Here is a 27,130-nt window from a genome sequence, read left to right as displayed (position 1 = left end):
ACAAAAATTTCAAAGATACATATATATACAGTTACAGAATTTACAGCCTTCACATTTTTGCATAGTGAAACTAGCTTTCTCCTACTCATTCTCTGACAGGGCCCTTTATGGCAGGATCTTTCACAAACAAATGACAAGTTACAAGAGTATTTTCAGTAAGAAAATGGTTAGAATTAACCTACTGTTTGGAGGTAGAATAATTCAAGTCCCAAGAAGATTGTCAGAAACCATTTTTGTACTACTGTAGACACCTCCATGCCACTTCTTTCATAAAGCTGCGCTGCAGGAAGACACTGTGTTCTGCTGCAAGTACAATTTGTGGTATAGGAATTGACACCTGTCAGAATCTGTGGGTATTGGTGATTCCGAGATTGTAGAAAGTCTCTGTCTTTCTGCCCCGTTGCCAAAGAAGAAGCCATAGTTCGTCTGTGCTGTTTTCAAGGTTGTTTATTTTTGCTTATCTCTAACATGTTCTGCTGCCCTGCCGCAGGTCTGTCCTGCAGGGCAGTGTGCGGGGCTCTGCCCCTCAGTGGGATGGTACAAACATTATATACCAGAAACTACGTGTACTATATTTACAATAATGTGCCAATATCTATCATCTACGTTGAATAGTGTGTCCCTAGCCTAAACCAATAGAAAAATGCCAACATCACCAAGAACATGGAGGTAAGGAAGAAGAAGGAGGAAGAACAGGATCAGGTCCACTTTCCTCCATCTTAGAACTCCTGACCCCCCTGTACAAAGTAAAACCCCCCTGTACAGGTGTTAAAACCCCCCTGTACAATACTAAAAAATTTTACCCTCTAATTTGTGACTACTTTTACTATACCATCTAACCCTCTGTGACTGCTTGTTCCACCTTTAAAGTTGGTAATTCATTCCATGGTTCAAACTCAAAATCACAGCTGTTTTCTGCTGTTTGCCAGGGTCTAAAATGCTTCTGACCAAGGCCTGGAACCTCTAAAAATGTCTGAGGGACATTTTGAGTTCCGACAGACACCTATCTGGATAGCTCCAGAAAAGTAACAATATTTGAATCTTTCTTTTAAAGCTGTTAAAAAAATGCTTTTCTTCTTATGAAAAAATTTCAAAATGTGAATCTTGTTGTATTCAAAACCAACAGACCAGCAGTACACACCCAAAAATAGATTTTCAGAAATCGTGCTCAAATTCCTGAAAACTTGTGATTTAGAGATACATGTCACACAACTTCCAGTGTAAATCAGAATTATAAGCTCTACTGTCCTTTGGCATATATCTGAATTAGTGAGTTACAGATGCAAAAGACAAAAAACAAGACATGCTACCTTGTTCAACTACAGTAAAACTCTGCTCCTTTCTAAACCTGAGTACACTAAGATCTCTTACTGGGTCATCAGTTTGCCCAGAATTAAACAGCCAATAACTTTTCAGTTCAGTACGAAAACCTACAGTTACTTTTGCTGTCATGAAAAAAATGTGTTTGTCTGTTAACGGTTTTCACACAAATTAATTTTTTTACAGACACTTTGAGGTCGGGAGTTGTCTGCTAGGCTGACGCAAGAAAATGTCACGTGATGGCAAGTGTATTCAGTTCTGTACTTTTTGTATTCTTCACCCCTCCAATAAAGTACTGCAATCAACTTAAAGGAAAATCCTCACTATTTTTACAAGTACCTGAGATACTGCAGCTAAAATATACAAGAAAGCATCTGTATTTTCAGCTTGTTTGTTTTGTCCATGTGATAGATATTCACGGGGACCTTCAAAAAAAGCAAAAAACCCAGTGCTTGTAAAACCCCCAACAGTTGGCAGGACTCTTCTAGGATATATTTAAGACCTGAAACTAAATTTAGCTCTTTGATGGACTTGATTAAAATCTGATGACAATACTTTAATGCTGAAAATGCTTCAAGTACAGTAATTAATCAATCTGTGAGCTGAAACAGGTAATTAATATTACTGCTCCATGGATTTAAATTGGAAATAAAGGTCCAGATACTTAAATAAAACTGATACTGTTAAGCCACTAATGTTGCATAAGAACTCGGCACTATGCTCTGGTCGCATTCTAAAATTCCGGTTTTATAAAGTCAGCTGGTGGAATTAAGGTGGAAGTATCCCTTCTTTCCTAGTCTTCTTTACAGCACAACCCATTTAAAAAGGAAGATGTGCTCCCTGTTCCCATATCTGATTGCTCTTTAGCAGTGCACCAAAACAAAGCTGCTGTGGAGGAAATCCAGAATATTTCTACCACTTCATTTCTACATGTCATTTTACTTCACACAGTACCACCATGTACCAAGCAGATACTGACATCAGTGAGATTAGGGAGTAATCCATCCCAGGATACACATTTAACAAGCCACACAATCCTCTGCCTTTTTTCTTCTTTTTTTTTTTTTTTTTTTTTTTTTTTTTGTTGTTGGTCTTTGAAATACAGTTGACAAAATGGTTACTATTTGTTAGAAGCAGGCATGCATTTTTCGTTTCTAGTGCTAAAAATCTTCTCCTGGAAACCTGGTTACAAAGTCAACCAGACTGATCAGAAGACTCTATGCTCTGTGGCCCTCACTCACTCGGTTTCCCATCTCAGCATTCCCTGCTGCCAACCTCCTTTTCCTTCAGAATTCACAACCCTTCATCTGCTGCCAGCCTCTTTCTAGTATAGTAGAATAGGCCAAGAAACAAAAGCTAAAAATATGGTTGCAAAATACGTTTGCATGAAGCTTTCTGCTTCCCGGTGACAAAGAAAAAGAAACTCCACAGGAATTGTTAAAAGGTTGAATGCAACACTACAAAGCTAGAACAATCTAATGCTTAATTAAAGACAGTATGCTTGTTCCCTGCTGATATAAGGAAGACTCAGTAATGTAAAAGCAGTTCACGTATTAAAATGCGTGTAATCAGACAGTATTTTCTAAAAGCCTGACTCTGCTTTCCAAGTGCTCTTTCTAGGCAGGGCCTCTGCAAGCACTGTGTGCACTTCACTACCAGCAGCTGTAGAAGGAACAGCAGCAACAAGCACATGTTATCAATGTGATTTACATTCAACTTGAGGGTTCATCAATTGCTGGCTGAAGCTGGTAAAGCATCTGCATCCACTAGAAGGAAATTTTTGCACCAGTGAATATGCTTCCACCCAGCTCCTATCATTGTACCAAGTAACAAGTAGGCAAGAACTACAGTATTGGTTGGCCACCGAGACATGCCTTTTGAAATGCCACCACCCCTTTCAAAAGCATGAACTGATTTTGAAAAATGCAAAAATGATTAAGCTTCCTTTCCTGCCATGGATAGTTAGCAGAATCAACAACACAGAAACTGTTATCCCCTCCTAGATACTTCTGAGCTGCCCATAAGAGCAGAGCCTTTGGTTACCCCACGGAGAGAAGAAGTTGCAGGGCATGAACAACTGGCAGGATACCATTACGATCTGGGAATTGGAGACATAGAACAATCACGGTGACAACATAAAGGCTGCTCTGCATTTTGTTTTGTATTTTGCTCTGCAAAAGCCAAATGCAGCAGGACAACTATCCACGCCCCGTCTTCAGAAAGCATGTTGCTCCTGATGGTCCTATTAGATTTAGGACAGATAGATGGCATTGTTAGTGAGGGTGTAACTCTCAAGTCCCTAAGAGTGGACAGGACATAGGGACAAATAAAATGCTATGCTTCACTCACTGACATAGGGAAGACCCTATTTCCCCCCCCACTTTTTTTTTTACAGTGAAATAAATGTATACCTGCACTGCCTGGTGCTTCAGTAGGTGTTTTACTCAGATGGGACTTTTGCAATCATTGAAATCCCTAAGCTTTATTTCTCCTTTTACTTGTGCAGGTGAGAATAGGAGTCAATTCATCCAAAGTTATCTGTATGTTGAAGTAAGCAAGATCTGTTTAAGAAAACAGCAACTTTCTATGCAGATTTAAGGTAAAAATAAACCAGTCCTAGGGTGAAATACTTGACCTATTCAGCCTGTTAAGTCCCAGGAGCATTTGACATGAATATGGAATCTATTACAGCAAAAGAAGGCTCCTGAGGTGTCAGATGACAGTGAGATTTAAAAGCAGATGAAAACCATTTGGCTAGAGTCTTCCTTGATCCAGATTTACACAGATCTGCTGTATGCCACAACATACTTTGATTTTATGGACTCTGGCTAACAAAACGTTTAGATTAAAACAACGCAAAACCAAATCCCCCCAAAACCCAGGACATTGATGGTCAATGTGTACAGAGAACTACAGCTGGACTGCAGATCCTTCACACAGGACCCTGCTGCCCAGCAAACACCCAGAAATGGAACAAGCCCCTGAGGTAAGGAGTGTACTCCCTCAGCCAGTACCACCACAGTGCTGCTGCATGGTGGTTTTCTTCTCTGGGAGAAAAGCTCCCTAGAAAACCTTCTACATCAGTCCAACCTGACCAAGGAGTCTACAGCTCATTTTCTTGGTGCAGCATGATGACCGACTCATTAGTTTTGATCTTCTACCTTGCTGCTGCATGATGTCTTTTAAGTCTCAAAGCAAGTCCCTAAAATCCATACTTCAGAAAGGTTCATGATCCCTTTCATGGACAGAATAAACTTCTGTGCTGTCCAAAGTAAATTCCGTTTTTATAGCTGATGTGCAGTTTACTGCCCACCAGGCACCTGACAGGCTGGGCAGAAGTCCCTGCAGCAGGTTATGTTCCTTGGTGACAAGCAGAGTGGCCTGGGCTCAGTCTGTGTGCAGGGGCAGGCACTGGGGCGGCAAGTCCATGCTGTAACCACACCTGCATGGCCTGAGCTGGCATCATAGCACAGGCCCGAGCACCCTATATAAAAATCAGAGCTAACCTCAGACTAAACTGCAGTGCCTTGCCACCTTTGGTAGTTTAAATAAAGCTATATGTATTGCCCATGTCGCTCCATAGGTACCAGGACAAAGGAAAGCCAGGAAACATTGGGCAGGAGAGTTCAAGATGACTATTCAGATTGATATGGATCACACTTCTGCCACAAAATGGAACTTCACAGCCTATTTCTGAACAGGGGAACTGGTCTGAGTCCATACTGAATAAGTGGGCCCTGGTGATCTTTGGTCACAGATCATTTGACTTGCAAATTATTTCTAAGTGCTGTGAAATGCAGTCACAGCTGACTCAGAAAAGAGTTTAAAAAAAGAAATTCCTGAGAAGAAAAACTAGTGCCAGGGGGAACACAATCAGAAGGAAAAAAAAAAAAAAGGGAATTTAGGAAGAAAGAAAGATAGGGTTTACATATACTCTGGAAAAGAGGAGCTATTTTAAGGCAGATAATTTCTGGGTCCAAATCCAGCTTCCAGTTTTCTAGTCTGAAAAGGGTCCTATACAGATATGGACTATTGTATCAGTCACTGGATGCATCAGTCTTTTTGTAAGGGCACAGAATGACCTTAGATATGTATTTGTGCTCCATAAACAATATTCACAGCCAGCAATAGCCTCAGGTTGCAACTGCTGAAAAAGCTGAGAAATTTGAAGGAAAGTTTTACATGCAAAATATCAGTATAGTTCAGCCGCTGACCTTTTGCATTTCGCTCTTCAATACCAAACACAGTGAAGAGGCATCTGCAATGTCCCTGACATTAGCTCTAAGTTATTCCACAGTCTCCATGAAGTTAAAGCAGTATGTTGAGGCAGAGGTTTTGGTAAGGCAAACATAAGTACCTGCAGTGGCTGAGGTAATCTGCCTGATATGACATAGAATAAATGAACCATAGGATGGGTACAGGTCTTGGAAATAGCCAAGAAAATGCTTGAAAATTCAGAACTGGGGACAGTATGCCAGGACTGCAATGACCTCATGAGATGAGAACAGGCAGAGCTCAGCCCTGTAGCCCCAGGACTCTCCCAAAGAAGGAATACACATCCAGAACTGTAACATGGTCTCATTTCCTGGCTGTGTCATGAGTTTCCCTAGAGAAACCAAGTATTTCCATCTGCAAGGGGGAGATAACAAACCTCCCTCATCTTCCATGGTCACTGTAAAGACAAATCTAGAAATATCTCAGAAGTAGAGAGTCTCCACAGCAACAATGACAACCTGAATCCATAGGAAGGACTTACAAACAGATCCAGAACAGAAAAGTGTCATGAAAACCTGTAAGCCCTTCTGGGACTTGGGTGACTTAACTGTAAAATACCCACTACCTCTGCTAAAAAGACAAAAATCCTTCACAGCTGCCTGCTTTCTGCATGATCTGCAAGTTCTTGAGGGCATCCCAGATGCTGCCCACACTGGTCTCTACACAGTGATGAAAGGCTTCCAGCCAGAGCATCCAGCTATGTAGGGTGCACAACCAGGAACCTGGAAGCAATGAAAATTGGAACCTCTGGGGTCCTTGCCCTGTGTTGGGGACTGCACTTGGCTTTGACCCATGCAATGTCCTCCAGCAACAGATCCTCTCCAGCAGCTCCGAAACAAGCTAAATACAAATAGCTGCTATGCTTCAATTCAGTTTTCTTCATTTAAGAAATATATCAATTAATTTGTTTCTGCCATTGCTCAAAGCTTTCCTTAACTCATGAGAACCAGGAGAAAAGTAGGATGACCTGACCAATAATCCCAAATGGAAATCAGGTTTGGCAGCCTGGTGTGAAGACAGTATTTAGAACCAGAGTAAAAGTCTACTATATCCCATTTTTAACTCAATTGTTTATTCTACAAGAACACAGTAGGGCTAGGGAGGTGCAAAGGGAAATGACATGCTGCTATGAAAGAAAGGCAAGGGCTAAGCACAGCTTGGGCTCAGAAAAATCAGATGGTTCCTTTACCTTCTGCTCCAATGGATACTAGCTTGACTCCTTTGCTGGCAATGAAATCCAAGGCCTTGTTCACATTGGATATTTTGTGCACTCGCATTTTGCCTCTTTCAGGCTTAGCCAGACGTTCACCTAATAAGAAAAGAGGTAAAAAAATTGTATTAGAAAACAATTCTGCACCTGCTCTTCCCTGGTGCATGTTTCCTGTGGTGTAGCTCCCTGTGCTCAGCCTGGCAGAGAGCAGACCTCCCTACATCCTTTCAGGACAGCCACACTCACCATTTAAGCACACCCAGAAAGAATCAGACAGAAAAGTATCTTTTTGATGCATTACAGGTAAGTTAGTAACAGAGAACCTGTCCTTTTCAGAGTAGGTTTGCATCAGAAGTGAAAAAATCTGTTATATCTCCACTGAGCTTGACAATGGAACCAACCTCCCCTAGCCATAGGTAAGGAGGCTTGGAAAGAGCACAAACTCCCCCATCCCCAACAAAGATAGGCGAGAAGCTCTCCTCCAGCATTTGCAACACCCAACTTACACAGCAAATCTCTCCTTGGAACTACCTACAGTCAAGTATGAGGGTGATCTTGTACCTCGCTTTTTCTTTCACCCAGCCAAAATTCACACCTCCTACTTCTCTAGTCTCTCCACAGAATGGCCAAAACTGCCTGTAGCAAGAAATAAAATTACTTCTTTGGCAGAGTGGCTTTATAACTGTAAGGACTGTCACATCAACTCCTTTCCATTAAGTTTGATGTATTTCTAACTATATACTAGTCTTTTACACAAGAGCATTTTAAATGTTTATACTGCGGCACAAAGAAGGAAGCAGCCTAGCCCTGAGGAAATAACAGGTTAAACTCTGATAGAAATCAGTCTTAGGATAACACCCAGCTCCTGACTGCAAGAAAGCTGGTAGATTTGGAAAAGCACTTTCCAACCTTATCTATTTTAAAGAGGTACATTAAATGTAGTCATGTCCTTCTTGATAGGCTGCTTGTAACTACAGTCTACTTTTACTAACAATTACCCAAACACTCAGAGTAAGCAAATTAAAGCTTGGACAGGTGGACTTTTCAAAGAAACCTCAAACAGAAATATAATTAGATGGGATTTCGGGAACCACCTGTATATGACAACATTAGAAGTGAAGAGAACATCCACATCCAGATCACAAGCTCCAGAATACAAAAACAATCTAAAGAAAACCCAAGCTGATTTTGTACTTTAAAAAGTATCATTAAAAGGAGATCAAATGGACAAGTCTAGGCAAGTCACTTGACATATTCAGTTCCAAAAGTCTTCAGCTATATCTTGAACTGAATTTTTAATTCAATGTAAGCTGACTCAAACCCTTTATTTGAGGTCTAAGCCAAAAGAGAAAGAAAAGTACTCTGCTTGTTTCCTAACACAGGTGTGAGGAAAAGCTAAAACAGAGATGAGAATAGTATCTTCAAAACCATGCCCTCTAAAGGAAAAATGCCTGGAAATTACAATCCTTTAAAAGTGCTTCAGTGGTTACTATAAACTGGTGTCATTATCTCTCAGACTAAAGGATAAAACCAGATTCATTTTCAAAAGAAAACAATGATGTCTGACAATTTAAGTAAAAAGGTGTACTTTATAGTACTGCCTCCTTCCTAGGATTAAAAGGAAAACCCAACTTTTTTGCTTTAATGGAACCTCAAGTACATGTCACAGTACACTGCTTTATTTTTCCACTTGGATAATGCTAGTCATTCTAAAGAAAAGTTTGGAGCATTTTTGGTCAGCTATTTGCAACAGTTCCACAATGACATTTTAATGTGTAATTTTACAATAGACTTAAGCAGTCTTACACAGTCAAATGTCAACATATGGGTTGAGCCAGCTAAAACCCAGCCACTTCCTTCAGTTCAATGTGACTGTAAACTAGCCTTGCAGAAAGAAAAATAAAGACAAACGATTAGGTTTCAGCTGGAATAGCAAACTGATCCAATTCACCTCGTGGCCACATATGCAATGCCAGAGCAGTGGAGGGCATCTGAACTGCTCTCCCTGGGGCTGCGGACAGCAGGACTGTTCCCCCTGACAGCCATGAGATCCTCAGGTCATTGATGGTGACTGCAAACCTCTCTCAGATTCAAATCCTTTCTCAGTGAGCTTTAGCTTTCAAAAACCCAATGACTATTTCCTTCAGACTTGGACTTCATTAGAGACTTAGATTTCCAGAAAAAAGCATCATCAGGTTCCATGCCATACATTATTAATGATGTGAACTGTTAAAAGGAAGCCTGCTAGAAATATGTTCTAATTTGAGCTATTGATGTTACTGGCTTTATTTCTCAGTACTTCTCCTAGCTGACAAAATGAAAATGGTCTACTACTCACTCCCATTCTCTGATTCTCGTGTACTAGCCCAAGACTGTGCTGTAAAAGCCAAGCAATGCAAGGATGTGTTGGCATAGAAGTTGTTCCCACAAATTTGTTTGGGAAAAATTTCAATTAGTGACTCTGTCTGTTTGAAGGGGGGAAAAAGGACCTTACAACTTTATTTTAAAAGTATTAAATATAAGTTCAGCCTTTTTCAGTCTTGTAGTATTATTTTTAAAATGGCTTTGCCAGGGGTAGGAAACATATATGGTGAAAAATGAAAGTGCATCTTTTGGGGCAGTTTCTAAGGGGGGCTACAGTTGTTACTTCCAACCACAGAGGCAAATCAGAAAGGACTTGCAATGAGGAAGTCCCAGGACAGTCCATGGAACTTCCCCCGCTGTACAGTGACTGGGAACAAGGGGCTCTTGTGGGCTGAAAGGGGACCTGTCAGCAGCACAGCTCACCACCAGAAGGTAGCACACCAAGTAAAACTGAAGCAACCTCCTCTTGCAGACCATCATTGCTTTACATACCTTGGGAAACTGCACTGGATGGGAAAACTGCTTCCTACTTCCCCCAGATGTCTGGCACCAATGTGTTCCCAGGAACACATGGGAGGGTCTCCCTCCCTGAAACAGGTAGTCCTTCTTCCACTGCAGGGTCTCTGGAAGCTTCCCTGAGGCAGGCTCCATCCCTCCTGCCATGGCAGAATGGCAGCAGTCACCCTGCAGCAGGGGCAGAGGGAGATAGTGCTCCCTCACTCCCACAGGTCACTCAGGTGGAGCAGGCACTCAGCTCCACATGGCTCTCAGCCAAGCTGGCCCAGCACTCCCATGGCTGAAAGCTCTTAGGGCCTCATACTCTGGGTTAGAGATCAGCATGACAGAGTAATCCTGCCCATGCCAAATTCCCATCAGCAGCTCTGCAGTCCCCCAAAATACACAAAGAGGAAAGTGTGAGCTAAGAGCTGAGAAGCCAGAAGCTGGAACTGGAGGGCTAACAGCTATCCAGAGACTAACCATTTTGGCAGATGATGAGTGGGAACCCTGGCAAAAAACATACAGGTGAGCCCTTGCCAAACATCAGGAGACTCCTGACTCTCATACACTGCTCCCCTTATGGGCTGCTACTTCCCCAGCTATGGACCTAAGGGGTTGCTAAAGAAGCTGGCAGCTGAAGGAAGCTCTGTATGAGCAGTAGGGCTCACAGTGGATAAGGGAACTGCCATGATGGAAGCAAAATGAGGAAAAAATGTGCTATGTTTCTCTTTTTTTGCCACTGCACTTAGGAGAGCTGCATTCTAGCTTCTGCTGCCTCTAGGGAAAGGATGCTCAGTCTTAATCATGTGAAGGCCCATGGCCTCTGGTGGGATGCAGTCCCCAGCTGTCCCCCACTGGTCATGCAGCAGCAGGCTGCAGGCACAGAGCCGCTCTGCACTGGGACAGGGACGTGCCATGCCCATGCCACTGCAATTGAAAGCCACTGGCTTCTTCTCAAACAGAGGTGGATCTGACAGGCCTTGCCAGTGGGCTACCAAAGGGACAACAGCAGAGGAAGAGTGGGAGATGTTGCAAAGAAATTAAACAGCATGAGATCCAAGGTCCCCTGCTTTAGCACCAAATCTCATCTGCCCTCTCCTACACATCCATCTCTCCCCTATCTTCCAATCCAGCTATTAGAAGCTAAGCTTCTAATCAAGGCCCAGCATCCAGGCTGCAGACCTGCCTCTCCAAGGGAACGTAAATACAGAAAATACACTAACAGGACTCTGCTACCTCATTTCTTACAGGGACCCCAGAAACAACGTGTATGCTGCAAAGGTCTGACAGTGTTTCAAACTCAAATCTCTCCAAACCACCAGCAGGGGCAACCTCCCTCATATTTCACTCTATATTTGTAACTTCTTGAAAAACACAGACAATAAACTGACACAATCTTTGCATAAAATGGAAAAAGGGAAGGTAAGGAAAGAAAAGGGACATAGAAAAGGCAGTCTGGGTGCTACTATCATGGCCATTTAATAAGAAAATATACCAAAGTCAGGAATTCAAGTCACTGAATTGCTGCAACTGGTTTAAAAGCCATCAAAACAAAGTCTGTGAGTTGGGGTGAACAACCCCAGTTTGATAAATACAGTCCTGCCCTTCTTCAATCCCTCCTACAACACTTTACTAAGGTATTATTTCATGAGCACATCAAAAGGGATTACTGCTTATACGCAATAATCCCTGGGAGATAACTGTCTAGTAATGGGCCATTTGTGACACAGAGTAATACCAAATCTGACCTAACTTGTTCATGCCACTGCTTTTATTTCAGAGGGATTTTGCTTTTCTTTGGGATTTTTTTCCCCCCATGAAGTTTTGAGCATTGAGCTCAGATTCAAACTAGAATGGAAAAACTTGAGTCATGGCTGAAATTGAATGACACAGAAGATTTACTGGTTTGACTCCCTTCTTCCAGTAACTTCTATCATACTCCCACTTCCATGTGGCTCTGGTATGATTTCCCAGTGCAGCATTCCCACACTTCCCAGAGCTGCTTCATCAGGCCTGCCAAGGAGTAAGAGCCACTGCCTGGATCTTCACAGGAGGCTGCACATTCCTGACAGGCAGAGAAAAGCCAAGAAGCCAGAGCAGGAATGTAATAGGCAGCCTGCACAGACCATGAGCTTTGGAGTACATATCAAAATGGCCAGTGCTGGAGACATATATTTGTTAGGGAGAAATTTGTTCTGAATCAGGAAGCAGCTGTTCTTCCATTCCAGCAAAAACTGCAGCATTACAGCCCTTGCAATCAGTACCCTGCATGGGCAGCACCACACAACCTCTCTCACCTGAAATGACTTCCAGAAGTAACATGAGTTTAAGACCATCCCTGAAATCTTCCTCTATGTTCTCAATCTGTGTCCCAGCCTTGCGGAGGTGAGAATTACACCATGCTGTAAATGTCTAAAACACAGAAAAAGGAAGAAAAAAAAAAAAAAGCAGTCAGTAATCTTCCCACAAACCAAACAACAGTTCCCAACCAAATCAGTGCTGTTAAGTGCCATGACAAATGCTCATTAAGTTATCATCTCTCCATATGATTTTCCTGTGGAGCACAGGCATTTGCACCTCTCAATACCAAAGAAGTTGCAGGATGTTTCTGTAGCAGAGGGAATCTGAGACAGTCATTTTACATCTCCAGCACATCTGATGTTCTGGAGAGGCTTCTCATTTTCTGTTTGGCTTAGAATACCTTGAGAACGATTTCTAAGCATGCTAAGTGCTCAGATTGCTAAAGACTTCCAGTGGTATTAGATAACACATATTAATACAAAGGAGAACAGAGAACAACATTCCAGATGATCTTGTCTCTAGAGAGGTGCTTGAGAAAAAAAAGAACCATTCTTCAACTGCCTCTGGTCTATTCCATCCCCAGTAACCCTTAGACACTGAATGAGAGCATGCTGAGCTTCTCAGCCACATAAATCACATTCCAGTAGTGTCTGTCCTGCTGCCTCCATTCTCACTAACAGTGTTAAGCAGACCTCCCTTTCCTGTGATCATCCCAGCTTTCCTCCCCCATCACATGGAGGAGTAAATACTTTCTGAATAAGGATAATATCACCCATCTCAGCAGAAGTGCAGGTCCTAGAAAGGATACAGGCATCCATTACTTAGTGACACTACTGTTTGAAGAGTAAATGGTAGCAACCAGGAGGACAAGTTTGTTCAAGTGCTAATGAATGTATTTCCCAGTGTTTGAATAGCAGACCAAGTAAACTCTTTCCTTTGTGCAACCTGATAACCCCTCTAAATAGAAGGCTGAGGTTACTCAAAAATGAATGTATCCAAAAGCTCAGTACTATCACAAGGAAAGTCTTCCCTCCCTCTCCCACATGTGGTCCTAGAGCCAATTCAACTCACTGACCCAGCAAAGAAAATTGTTTACTTTCTTAAGACTGGTCTTCTGCTCAGTAGTGCACGGAGGCAGTTCAGCAGAATTTTAACAAGCCTTTACAAAAGAAAATTGGGCACACAAGGGCCAAGCAGAAGGGTGGAGTGAACCACAGCAGCCATCCATTTTAAGCTGCTGGGGAACCACAGAAGGACTCATTTAATACTGAATGAGAGCACACTAAAAATTTAGAAGTGCTTTACTACTTATACCATGCATGGGATTTCAAAAGAAAGATTACCCCAAATGGCAACGTCATTGTTCTTCATTGCCTCAAAGGGCTTTCACTACTAACCTGCTCTCATTTGAGCTCACCAGACCACATATAGTGTGGCAGAACTCAACAGCTGCCAAGCCTTCCACTGCTGTGCTCTGGCCTTGTTCTCCACTGGGACTATGGAATGGAGCAGGATAACAGCACAGCTGTAAATACTTTTATGGCAATGGCCCTTTGGACAGATGCACATATTGTGAAAGTCTGGGATCTCTTTTTTCAAAATAGCCTGGTTTCCTTCCAGATTTGGAAGCTTGGAAGAAAAGAAGAGTAAGTAATTAAGCACCTTTTATTGCTCTTTATTGTTAATCCCTTGAGAAAAGAGGTGGTGGGGTTTTTTTTAATAGGAGTAGTTTTATTTGGAAAAGGGCCCTGTATCCTTAAGTACATCCTTTTGGTGCTATTTTCTTCATTCTACTGCTTGAGCTGTATTACAAGAAGAGAGGTTAATGTATTGGCTCCCTTTTGCAGCCAGGCTACTTCACTCTTCCAGAAAGGGCAAATGAGAGAAAAGATGCCTTCAAATGGTACATCATCATCACCACATGTCAAAGTATGAGAGCAAGTTTTGTCAGAAAGGTTGTGGATGCCCATGAACCACCTTCTCATATCTGGAAAGCAGACAAAGAAAAATACCTTGAGTTAGTGTCTGGCCCTGGGTGACATTACAAAATTCACATCAATTTGAGGAGCAACGCTGAGATAAGTCACAGGCCACAAGGCTGCACTTTTATTTCTTGTCTGACTTCTCTGAAATAATTTTAATTTTGTTCTCCATCAGCCCAAAGCAGATCAGACATCTCTGCTTTAAATCACTGATAACTCCTATAGAGCTCTACAGGGCATCCCTCTGCAGAGTTTGAGGTGGAAGAGAGTCACCAGTTCTACACTTCCAAGAAACACAGATGAAGTTAAATGCAAACTACAATTTTCTAAACTTTGCTTTATTAAAAAGCCTGGCAAGATAGCTAGATCAGTGAGAGTATTTTTATTGCTGTTAGAGTCACCTAGGGCTTGGTAGGAAACAAAGTCCCAAAGCCAGCACCAACTTATCAACTGGAACCATCTCCATCATATCACGGCCTCAGAGAGGCAGAAGTGACACAATTCCACAAAACACTGCCATTAGCCATGAGTGGCAGAATGGACACTTCAGCTTCTCAAGAACATGGATCACAAAGTGTGAATAGATGGAACACACAGTTTCCAAGAGACAATTCCCAGATGAGCAGACATTTTCTCAAAGCATCTTCAGGTCCCACAGGACTTCCAACAAGCATAACACTATAAGCAGCACAATAGCATATGTGAACAGCAACAATCAGTATCCCAGTGCCGATGCATTAGGCTATTTTACAAGAAAGTAGGATTATGAATGTGTTTAATAACTGCAGTGGGACTCACAAACTGTATTCACCACAGATCAACCCAAAGCAGTATCTATCAAAACATAATAATCAGAAAATAGCTTTATGTTGCATTTACTGTACATACTGCAGAAGGGTAAAATACCTTCATACTTCAAAGCAGCAAACTGGAAAGAGATCTGAGATAGAAGAAGCCTGGAGAAATGCATCAAAAAAGCAGAGGGAAGCAAGAGAAGGGAGAGCTGAAATTTTCACTGTCCACTGAGTCTTGCAATCCTGGCAGACTTGTTTAGAGCCATTTTTTACTGACTTGGCTTCATGCATGTGCACAGGATCCTTTTTGTTATTCTAGGAAACCTACTGAAACCTCCCACTCACCCCAGCCACCTTCTGGGCAACACAGCAGCTCCTTCCATACCTTGAGTCACAGCTACCAGTGACTCCGCGGCAGCTCAGCCCTGCTGCGCTGCCTGGCACCAGCAAACAAGTTTCAAAAGTGGAAAGGGCTGTCAAAAGCAGCCAGCCACCTTTTTGGTGCAGGTCTGGCCCTGGGAGCAGCCAGGTAAGGAAAAAAAAAACCACAAAACTACCACACCTGCATTTGTTGTGGTGAGGTGACTTGCACCCAGTTCAGAGGGCAAAAATACACTGCCAGGCAGGAACAGCAGATGTTCTTTGCTGTTTGCAGACACAGAAGTCTGCAGATCATTCTCCTGCTTACTTCTAACTCCCTGTCCCAAAGACATGAAAACAGTCTGTTAACCTTGAGGCTTATGGAAGTTTCAGAGCTGGAAAACTACTTAGTGTTAAATAATAGCACAGAAACCTTACACCATAAATTTTCTGTGGCAACTGCACAAGAGGTGCAAACAGAGCTGTGTTTCTTGGCCCTTGGATCTTTCCACATATTGTACCTTCAATTTTATTTTTGGACACAACAGACTGCCAGGATACCCCTGTAGGTCTGCCTCTTGCTCACTCTTCACTACAGAAGATGTCTGATGAAGGAGCATGTATATAGATGCATTTCTCTGTACTCCCTGCTCCTATCTAGTTACGATTTGTATTTTTTTTTTTGTTTGTTTGGTTGGGGTTTTTTTCCCTTTACATCCCAGCCTAATCAGCAAGATCCCTGACATCAAGATCAACTCTTGCTATTTGGCTGCTAGGTCCTGCACAAACAATAGCACCTTGGTACTCTACCACAATATAACCTGTCAGATAATAAAAAGAATAACAAATGTTATTAAAAGCAAGCAAATATGATTAACTGTTCTGCTACCTCAGCATATTTACTGTTGGGGTATCCTCTGCAAGGCTACCTGCATACCTATTTTAACAGTCATGCAGACCCTTTTTCTTAACACAACATGAAAAGTCCTTGCTTCTTCACTGTATTAACCCTTCCCCAGTCATGAGCTAGTTAAAACAACAGCCAGGCAATAGCTAGTCCTGCAACCAAAACTCTAATGAGATTATCATCTTCAGCTACATCCTTCCAGGTGGTCTCTCAGCCCTGCCAACCGCTAACCTACCCATACTACTTGTGGATACACACATGCACTCTCTAGTATTCTTTGCACTTCCCCAACATTTGCTTTTGCCCCTGAAAGCCAATAACCTTTCCCCTCCACACTAATTTCCAATCTGAGTACCTTTCTGGTACCAAAGTGGCTCAGGCAGAAATCCTGCAACCTAGGGAGGTGAACATTTTAAAGTTTAAAGAATGTTTCTGCCTCAAAAGCAGAAATACATCAAAAGCAAAAGCACATCAGCTGCTGAGCTATTTTAGCAGCGTAAATGTTGCAGCTAACACAGCCACATAAATGACAGATACTAAAAAAATAAATAAATCGTCAGCTTCATCTCTTTGTGGCTGTGACAGTGACATTCCAGCTTTATCTGACCTTTCCAGATGCTCTTTATTTCTCCCCTTGCTAAATTACTCTTCCACACAGCCCTGCTTTCCATGGGTAAATGTAAACTTTCTGACACAGCCAAGAGATTGCCATATTTGTGTGACAGCCCTGGAGAAGCTGTAACTGAGCCAGAGCAGTGCTCGTTGCCTCCCTTCTGACAGGAGAAAGGTCTAGCTTAAGCAGAAGAATTCACTGGAGCACTGCCTCTCCAGACTACCACCACTGTGCTCAAAGAGAAGCAGTGTTCACAGCCACCAAGGCACCCTCATTCCTTGTGTTTATGCTGGGGATGAATTTTAATCAAATACTTCAACACAGCTCTGCTGTTGAGATTTGTCCGCAAAGGTTTGGCTCCTCTTACGAGGGGGATGGAGCTGCTAGCACACAAATCTCAGTCTAGTAGCACAGTTTGATGCTGTCTACACATGTGCTCTGCGCCAAGGGAGATCCTGAGTGGGCTGTAAGCTATGGGTGCTAGCCCAGGTTTTCTTCTAGTGTTGTAGGGGAAATGACAGCAGGACTCCCTTTCTAGTCACCAGAAAAGAAAGCAGGATGTTCAAACAATACTTCATACATGGCTGAAAAACAAAATCAATTTACCCAGCTGCAAGTGCTGCTCTTCTGCTACTCATGTAGTTAGCAGTGCACCCAGGCCTCTGACTACACAGCTAGGCTGCATTCCCTGCCTGGCCTGAACGCAAACCCTGCATGGCTCCTGCTTACTGGAGCATCTTACATTCCTCACAGGGCTGCTGGGACAAAGCAGCTACCTTCTTGCAACAATTTTTACACCCAAATCCACGCTGAAAGGACTTTTATTTAAATTATCTGAAACAAGAACTGATGCAATAATCTAGTAACATTTAATAGTTTATTATAGCAGGCAGAAAACTGCACACACAGCTTTTTTTAAGCAACAGGATTACTAATAAAGTAGACGAGCTGCCCCATAATGGGATCTCTTCCACCCTGGTAGCCTGGAAGCTAAACATACTGTATCAATTAAGGAGGATGCTAGCCCACGGCCACCACAACTATCTCTCTCTTGCTACTTGAACAGAGAGACTAGGTCACCATCAATTTACTAACTGGACAGATTTGGCTGGGGAGGCCATGAAAAATGAAGCTCCACAATCCAGTTCCAGTTTCCCCTCATTCAGCAATAACTCATTTACTAGCATTACCTCTCACGGTCTCATGGGATTCTCCTTTTCCTAATGCTACTGCTCTGAATCCTCCTTTCACATCTTAAAGCACTTGGAAGTAATGCTGGGGTCTTGTGGGTGGCTGCTTAACACCCTCCCCACATTCAACACAGACTCAATTGACAGGCTTGGTTGCAGCTTCTTTCTCTGCACAAGTCTGTGATATAAGCTGACAAGGCGGTGCTCATTTAATTGGGCAGTAATTACAAATAATCCTAGATCCTGTCAACCCTCAGCACAAGAAAGGCTATGGCTGGACATAACAGATCACACCAACAACCCTAGTGAAGAAAGCTGGGCATTAAAAAGGCTGGTTATGAGATACAACTAGCCCATTGAATATTTTCTCTGCCCATGTGCTGCAAATGACAGAAGCTTTGTACACATACATATTTTTGGTTTTTTATAGTGATGGAGGAAGCGCAGACCTACTACAGCCCTACTTCTGTACACTACACCTCTTGGATTACTTCTTGGTGTGCTTGGATGTCTGCCAGAATGCTCAAAAATACTCAAAAATGGTTGTCCTTTCCCCTCAGAGGAGCTCTAGGAATTGCAGATCCTTTACACAAGCCTCATCACAAGTATAGGGAGCCACTCAAAGTGCCTTTCATTTAACCTGAATTAAGAGAAAAGTCATTTGTCATACTCTGCAATCTCATCTTCTAACCTAAAATACCTTCAGTACATGTTGCTTTGCATTTAAGCCCTTTTGGTATTTATGTTCCAAGCCCAGTCTCCAGGACACGGGGGTAGCTCAAAGAACTTGGTTTGTGTTGACAAGTTACATTATCAGGAGCTGACCTCTAAAGAATTACAGGTATGATGCTCAATGAGATGAAGGCTGCACAATAAAGAGCTTTGCTTTCCAGTAGAGCTGGCCTTTTAGAAGGGCTGAAGGAATTATATGGGCCTTCATAAGGAATCATTAAAAACACTCGCAGCACAATTTCACCACCTCCACAAAAGTTCAGTACTACTAGCATCAGTACTAATGCACTGTTCTGGCTTAATTGCAGCTGCTGAGTTCCAAGCTGAAAGACAAAATATAGCCCACACTACTTTCTCAAGTGCTATGCTCTGAAAACGGGAGATATCATTATACTGTACTATGCAGTACCAGCATCTGCTCGAAGAACCATCTGGTGGCTGCATAAAGACTTACTGAAGGTGAAAAGGCAAATTGTGAGTCTACTTGCATTTACCAACCCCAGGGCACAGCCCCTGTAATTTGGAAACACAGAACTCAGTCACTTTTTAGCCACTTTCCAAAACCCATCTCTGTAGCTCAGGATGAGAACAACAGTACAGCAGTAAGAGCTCCATCCCCAAGTGTAACAGCATAAGCCAGCTTGGATCTCACTGGTAGTGTGAAATTCTCCACTGAAGTCTTTCCTTGTCCAGAGGAGCTAGGAGCTGCTGCATAGAGAAAATAAACTCTTCTGACAGCCAATTCATCCTCTTGGACACTGGCAATGAATCAGCAGCACATCACTTGCAAGAAGTACCAAGTAAATTCAGTGCAGGAGTTTTCTTTTTTGCTCAGTGGAATACAGTTCTCAGTGTCATGCATAGTTTTTAGTTCTCATATCCTGAAAGACAGGACAAAAAAAGAAAAACCCAAAGTCTGTTCCACAGTGGTTTCCCAGTGCATGGTGTCAGCTGCTTTGGAGCCAGAACCCACCCTTTTATTAGCTAAGAACAGGCTAAAGTGGCAAGGCCTGAAATCTCAACCCAGCACACTTCCTGTCCAACACAGGGTAAATATTTGTCCTCCTCTACATTTGTGCCTCTGGAGCCTTTAACTCCACTTCTGCTACAGAGCTGCACCATTTCACAATGAATCTGCTTCTGCTATTTGAAAGCTCCTGACCATTAAATCAATGAGTTGGCTGATATTCCAGATCAGTAAAGTATAAGCTCTCTTTATTCCTCAGTTACCAGAGAGCACTAATAGCTAAGAAAACACAAAAAACCTTTGAACATGTAAAACCATGAAAAAAAACCCAAAACTATACAAGGATATCAACTGGCTAGAAGAAAGGTCTTTTAGAATTTATTATGAAGTTTAGAGTAGCAAGACTCTTCATTATACTCCTCTCTCCTATGAAATCAGCTCATAAATGTCAACTTGCTTCCAAGCTCTCTCATAACAAAAATTAAACAGAGCTTGTCTCTGCATTTTATACGCTGAATTTCCCACATGCTTTACAGCATTTCAGGATATACTGGAAGAAACCACTTTACCACACAGGGATGCAACTATTTATAGACGGGAAAGCAGCAACAAACTACCGAAAGCCAGCCTGTTCGATTCCTGGAAGCTGAACTCCAACTGCTCAGGACAGGATAGGACCAAGACACCAGGATGAAAACCTGCACAAGCAGCCTTATATTCCTGATGGCAGGCCTGCACTTTATACCTCACCATCCAGGCTTATTCAGACCCAGTACTGATTTCATTGTGAAGGTAAGGTGTCACCCACCGGGTCCCAGGAACAGGCTGGGGGGAAGACAGAGAACACGTGGCACCGTAACACAAAGCAGGACATGCAGCTCTGCCTCAGCTCTGGCCTATCTCAGAGCATGGGCCAAAGGTACAAGACTTCTTTCAACTTGAAGCAGGTCAGGGAAGCACCTTCCTTCTGGTGGATTCACAGGCAGGCACAAACACAACTGCTCCAATGAAGATTTGTCTGGCTTCTGCCATGAAGGAATATATGTGGGGCCTGACAGTTTATATTAAGTCCGCAGAGCCAGCAGTGCAGGAGCTGATGTGGCTGAAAGCCCTTCTGCAGTGTAGGTTCAGAGACCTCTGGGACTGCCCATGGGAGTATTCACAGGTAGTGTTTTTTCTGTGGCTCTTCTTGGGCTGTTTACTTTGCTGATGATGAGCAAGGGAGGAAGAGGAAATTACAGCTTCATTTATCCAGGTTTTTAAAATATAGAACTGTGTAAACAGGTTAATTGAAACAACTGAATGTATTGCTGCTGCTCTGTATGGATGCTGCAAAACTAGCACACAGCATTGGCAAAAGTTTAGGGTCTCTGCAGCTGTAGAACATAAAAATCTTGAAATAATCTGGTTTTCTAAGGGATCATAGCAAATGTTTTGGTTAAAAGAAATGATAGTTGCATTTCAAGCAAGAAAGGGCCTCCAAAACAGCGTCTGGCATGAAGCTTTAGAGCTCCCTGTCAAAGTGCAAGGAATCAGAAAGGATAGGCTACATGGCATAGATGTACTCTGCATTTGGGCTTCACTCCCATCACCAGTAACACCAACTCTTGGATAAAACATAGAGAAAGAAGTAGGATTTTTTTGAATACATTTGTCCCCTTGGCCATCATCACTGTCCCTGACACGATGTGCTGTCAACACTTAGAGCTCTCACAGTCATTTGCAACTGTGAAACACATAATTCCCTGCTCCAGAGAGGTCATTCCCAGCTCCTGAAGAGTCACCTTCTGAACAAGGTCTGCAATTGTTAAGGTCATTCATCTGAAATAGGATTTTTCAAAATTAAGAAAATGCTTCTGAGTCAAGATGACTCCCAAAGAAGTAAGGGCTCTGAAGATGCATAGAGATCTTACTGTGCTAGGAACTACCATACACAGGGTGAAAAGCTGCTCTGTGTTCCAAAGCACTTCAATGTGAGACTTGAGATGAGGGTGGAAGTCAGTAGGCAGTGTTAGTCAGGGTGCTGGGCAGTGGTCTCGGCACACGCACAGCCTACCTCTTGTCATTTCTATATCAAGATCATAGTGAACTAGAGACTCGATCCACAAAGACTGATCCTATCTGAAAAAGGAACAAACAGTTCACAGCCCCTACAAGAGACACAAACATGTCTGAATTGCAGTCTCCTATGCAAGACCACAGGCCTGAATCCCCCCACTCTCCAATGTTTGGAGCCATCAGGTCGCTCTCAATAGCTACATCCCTGCCGTAGTGCTTTCTGCTCTGGCTTGGTCCCTGCTGCTGGTGCTGCCAGCCTAACCCAAGGCAAACAATGTAACTGCGCCAGTCTATAGCAGATCTCACCTCAGCAAGTGAGGCAGCACAAACAAGAGCAAGAAAGCAACTGGAAATGCAATGAGCAGACAGATGGCACCAGGGGCTGATACAAGCGCAGGCTTACATCTCACAGCAGAGGTAAGAATGGGAGAGGTTGAAACAAGGCCTTAAAACAAAGACAGGTACCTCATATTTAATAAGGTGAAGAAAGGGATGGTACCGAAGAGACATGAACTGAAGGGCATGTTTAAAAGTGATGGATGACAAAAATTACAGCTGCAGCTGTTTGGGTGAGTGTGATTGGATTGCTTCGTGGAGGTCAGAAAAAAAAAGAACTGCCATTACTCAAACATAAGATAATTGAGAATCTGTGTGAGAGCTGCATGGAGATTCATCAGCCATTTTCGAATAAATAAAATGTCAGGTCAGAGCAGGGAATGTCACACCTATTTCTAGATAAAAGGATTTAACTGATCTGGGGGAAGGCAAATTACTGAATGTTTACATGAGAGCACTGTAAAAAAGTCTCTCTGCTAACCCACGTGAGCAGTAATTGTCTTCTGAAGTGCAAAATACAGAACTGAGCTTTGGGAACCCTGGAAAGGGACCACCTGAGCATCCTTTCTTCCTCCCACCTCCACACAGAACAGAGAGACCGAGAAGGTGGAACTGCTCCTCCATCTGCCCCCAAGATGTGCTCCTTTCATTCACACAAACACAGCAGCAGGAGTTGTCACCTTTTACTGCTGGTACCTCTGTAAAGCCAGCACAGACAACTGGGATGGGACTGAGATCTACACTTTCTCACAAATGAAGAGAAGGTAAGTCTTCAGTATGGCACAAGCTTTCCAGTGCTTCCATTCCCTGGCTAATTGAACCTGCAGGCCTTCAACAGTGCACAGACAAGGAGTGTCAGAATGATCAGATCCTCACTGAATTACTGGGAGTAGACCACAGGAATTTCGCCTCCCAGGCTTTAACTCTTAGGTGGCCTCACATATTTGCACAGTTGTAGGTTCAATAGTTTTTTGACTTATAGTTTAAATGAAACCACTAGTAACAACAAAAAAATTGTATAGATCAGCGTCTCTGTATCCTGTGGTTGTAGGGATGAGTATTTATTAAGGCAATAGCCATATTTTAAATTGAATTGCATTGTCATTTACTTTTAATTGGATACCAAAAGTAGGAAAGCTGCTATGGGTGGTGAGATTATGAAGATGGCTTTTCTGAATCTTAAGACATGTTTGTGCTTAGGCATGAATGTGTCATCCAAGAGTAGAATACAATAGGATTTAAAGTCTCTACAATAGCACTGAATACCAAGTTATTTCTCAGTGAACATCACGGCCAGAGGAGGGGTCTAATTAGTGGGCATCTTCATGGGCCTCAAGGCACCTGCATGCCACTGCAAGGTTCTAGCACTGACCACCACATGCACTGCAAGTGATGGGATTGCCTAGCTTCATGCAGTAAATATAGTCCTGACTGGTACTGAAGCGTGCTTTGAGTGATCTGTGCCAAGTCTGTGGGCACACCTGGACAGCACAGAAAAAAGCAGTGTAGAGCATCTAAGCCAAGGCACCAGAAAGTGATGGTAGCAGAGCACAGCTTAGCAATGGCTGTCTAACATAGGAGCTGTAACAGGCATCTAGGGCAGAGTCCCTTGCAGAGATTAGGACCCAGCAAACATGGGAACTGAGGCTGAGCAGTACAACGAAGCAAAGCAGGGGAGTTTGCATCTTCCCAGCATGTTGTGTTCAGACCAGGATGCAGATCTTAGAACAAAGTAAGGGAAAAAAAAGACAGCTGAAGATTAAAAATTATTATGGGGCATAATTTCAGCAGGAGTTTTGTTCCAGACTGCTGTGGTTCAAGGTTTCAGACATCCCAAGAGACCAGCAATTGCATAGAGAGATGGAGGAAGCAATGCTGGCTCACCCAACATAACACCTGGCTGGGGACAGCACAGCACTCTTCTCATGCATCCTTCAATTTGCCGTCTTTGCTCCAAACTCATGTTCCTTGGCCCTGCCCACAGTCACGAAAAATTCAGCCTGGGAGTCTAGGGACAATATACTTAAATTTAAGCGGATGCAATCTTTAAAGAGTGTCTTGATCTCACAAGAAAAACCTTGTATTTTTATCTATTTTTATCTTAATTATATTGTCTTGAGACTGTTTATGTAGTTTATCAAAGTAAAAAACACTTATGAAGTCAGATGTGGGACTGATACCAAGGATTAAAAGCAAAAGAGAAACATTCCAGCTTGTTGGGTATTTTTGTTTTCTTCTTTCTTTGATCTTTTATTCAATCAGAACCATTACCAAAGGCAGTTCCAGTTCTTAGTAGCAAGCACAGCAGCTCTGAGCTAATATCTATTAGTATTGTTTGCTAATTTAAAAGGTTATGCTACAGGTTTATAGTCTAATTTTCCAAAACTTTTACGAAAAAGAAAAAAGGAAGCGAGACTTAAAGACAGATGCACCAGGGATCTGCAATACTTTGGGAGGGTGTTGAGGTTGTTAGAATAGCTGCCCTAGGTAAAGCCTGGGAAAGGCAGCAAACTTTCTGGACTTAATCCAAAGGCTACCAAGGAGAATGTTTCCACTGACTGCTGGGAGTTGGGTTCAGGCCCTGCACTGTGGGGGAGAGTGGCAGAATGACAGAAGTCTGATGACTCTAACCACATCCAAAGGACCGTAAGGAGCTGATGTGTTATTTAAAAGCAGTCACACAGAACACTTTACCAGAAATTATTGGGGAAAAATCCATCTCTTTTTAAACCTAGCAGCAAGATTTTCACCATCCTGATGACAGGAAAGCCTAAGGGAACACAGCAGGAAACACACTGCAGGAGGAACTGGGAGGAAAACACTGCTAACCAGCCAGTTCAGCCCATCAGGAAATGTTTACTCTTTTTTATTTTTCCATGTCAAAATGCTGGAGGCTTCAAACTATGCTCTCTGAGAGACAGAGAACAAAGTGACATAGGGGACACAAGTCCCAGCATCGATGTCTTGGCCAAGCAGACACTGCCATTGACTAGTGAGGACTTGGGGACCAGCCCAGGACTGCCTTCTGCTAAAAGTCACACTCTGCTCACAGTCACCCACTGAAAAGATGTGACAATCCCAAATGTAACCTATATTACTAACACCACTCTACTGTGTCTGGCTTAGGAAACTGGCACACAGGGCAGTCAGGAAAGCACATGAAATATCTGAACACAGAAGCTGAATCTATAGCAACTCCAATGGCTGAGGGCACACTGTGATTTAAGCACTAGCCACAGACACAGTGAAATTCTTGCATTTTCTCATTTCTAGGAGATGAGGTCAGAGAGCTCACCACAAGAGAGGACATATGATGTAAACTGGATGGTGAATGCCAGAACTATGCTGGGTTTTTTTTCTTCCTGTGCTCCACACATACCCAAAGCCTGTCCATTTATAGGAAAGGCTATTGGTATAAAAGGTGATTCTGCATTAGACCAGAGGAGGCATCATGCTGGGTATTAGCAAGATTAACATTAGCTCAGTTAAGGAACAGGAGAAACATCTCCAATGTTTTCCCTCACTAAGAGGAGCCTTCAGATGGACAGAGGACTGAAAGAGCAGAGAAAAATCATGTATTTTCATCAAGGAAAATGAATATACCTCTGAGTTTATGGTGTGCTAGCAATTTCTAATAAACACTAGACAGCTTTTTTTTTTTTTTTTTTCCTTAAACCAGCTTTAGACTGGAAAAAAGAGGATTGGAATAATTTTTATTTGCCATGACAAATGTCCCAAGTTACTGTGTATTAATGCAAATATCTTAGAAAAAAGCAAAGATAGAAGAAGAGTAAAATCCCAGCAGAACCAAAGTTAAATTTTTACAGGCAACTTCACATTATTTGTTAGTATTTTCCCTTCCTTACCCTAACCATACTCCCATATACTTGCTTCCTTAGTTATGAGTGTACCCAACTGATAGCTGCAAAGTCCCCATTTTTAGAAAAGACAGTCTCAGGATAGCTCTGATAATTTGGCCTTTTTTCTGCTCTACAGAAAAAAGTCTGTTTACAGCAAGGGTGTATATAACAAAAATATTTTGTTACAAGTTGCAGAATTTTGCTCTAGTAGTGGAATTGTGATGTCTTTTGGGAACTGTAGTTCAGATGCTTCATGCTCCCACTTTTTTTTCTGTGGAAAGAAAATGGGAGTTCTGCAGAAACTTGTTTAAAGGCATTGGCCACCATAAGGTACCCAATAGGATGGTACTTTACAGAGTGCATTTAATGGGAGATGTAATTCCCCTTGGAAACTACCTCACAGATACAACTGAGGAATTGCTGATGGACCCCTTCCGTGCCAGCATCCCCCACAGCATTGTCAAGGCACAGGGCACAGACAGCGCTGCCAGTTTCGCCACCAACCATGCAGTGGCTCAATGTAGTGACAGCAGGCTGTCTCTAGGACCACAGGCATTGGAAGTGAACATGGCAGCTCACACGATGGTGGTTTGCTGAAAGAGGAGGGCAAAGAGGCCACACTAAGATTTAAATTTCAATTCACCTGTAGAAAGATGGATGATAAACAGTTGAGATGACCAATTTGAATAGGGTCAGGCAAAGATTAATTATTATTTGCCTCTGCTACTGTTTAAAGAGAAGAAGTGATGAAAATGTCAAGATAACTGTTACTAACTCATTCTGTAACAGGAGGAGGAAAAAGGGAAAATGGGCTCTAGTTTTGTGTTTTCTTGCATGAAAGAAATTGCAAAAATAGCTGAGTGAAGAGGGTCGTGTTACAAGTGTTAATCTCAGTCTGGCAATGGTGGCAACAGGCTTTGGTCCAGCAGCAGCTGGAGAGAACGACCATATTAAAAATCTTTACTACACATGAATATAAATATAGAATTTTCCATTTCTCTTCCTTTTTCCTGGAAGCATATGGCATTTATTCCCAAAAGTTTCAAATAGCAGACACTGAAATGATCACTAGCTCTGTGAGCAAGGAATTATTTTTCCACCTAAAAAAAATTGTATTTTAGCCTTGAACATAATGAAATTCTGCAAGATGAGATATATTATCCGGTGATATGTAAATCAAATTAATTTTTAACCTCCCTGTCAGAGCACAAGAGCTCACTGTGAGTCCAGCTGTACATTTAGAGCATTCATGACCACAGGTGCACTCAGTCCTTAGGGAGATACACTACAGGGTGTACAAGCTACTGGTGAGGTGAACATTTGCACAGATTGCATCCACACGTCTCTGTAAAGCTGTGCTACA

The 27,130-nt window shown here is 42.5% G+C and overlaps 1 protein-coding gene across 7 annotated transcripts in view; it reads right to left on the bottom strand.

Annotated features, from left to right (window-relative positions):
- Positions 1–27,130, bottom strand: part of ACTN1 (actinin alpha 1) — an 86,640-nt gene that overhangs the window by 34,640 nt on the left and 24,870 nt on the right. For all 7 annotated transcript variants that reach the window (XM_030274476.4, XM_030274473.4, XM_030274477.4 and 4 more), the window contains exons 2-3: positions 11,965–12,079; positions 6,785–6,904 (exon numbers count right to left, since the gene is read on the bottom strand). In XM_030274476.4, the coding sequence (XP_030130336.1) occupies positions 6,785–6,904; positions 11,965–12,079 (235 nt within the window). The remainder of the gene's footprint in view (positions 1–6,784; positions 6,905–11,964; positions 12,080–27,130) is intronic.

The sequence above is a fragment of the Taeniopygia guttata genome, chromosome 5 (genome assembly GCF_048771995.1).
Source record: "Taeniopygia guttata chromosome 5, bTaeGut7.mat, whole genome shotgun sequence".
Classification (NCBI taxonomy): domain Eukaryota; kingdom Metazoa; phylum Chordata; class Aves; order Passeriformes; family Estrildidae; genus Taeniopygia; species Taeniopygia guttata.
The sequence above is the reverse complement of the archived record's forward strand: the minus strand, read 5'-3'. Positions and strand labels throughout refer to the sequence as shown.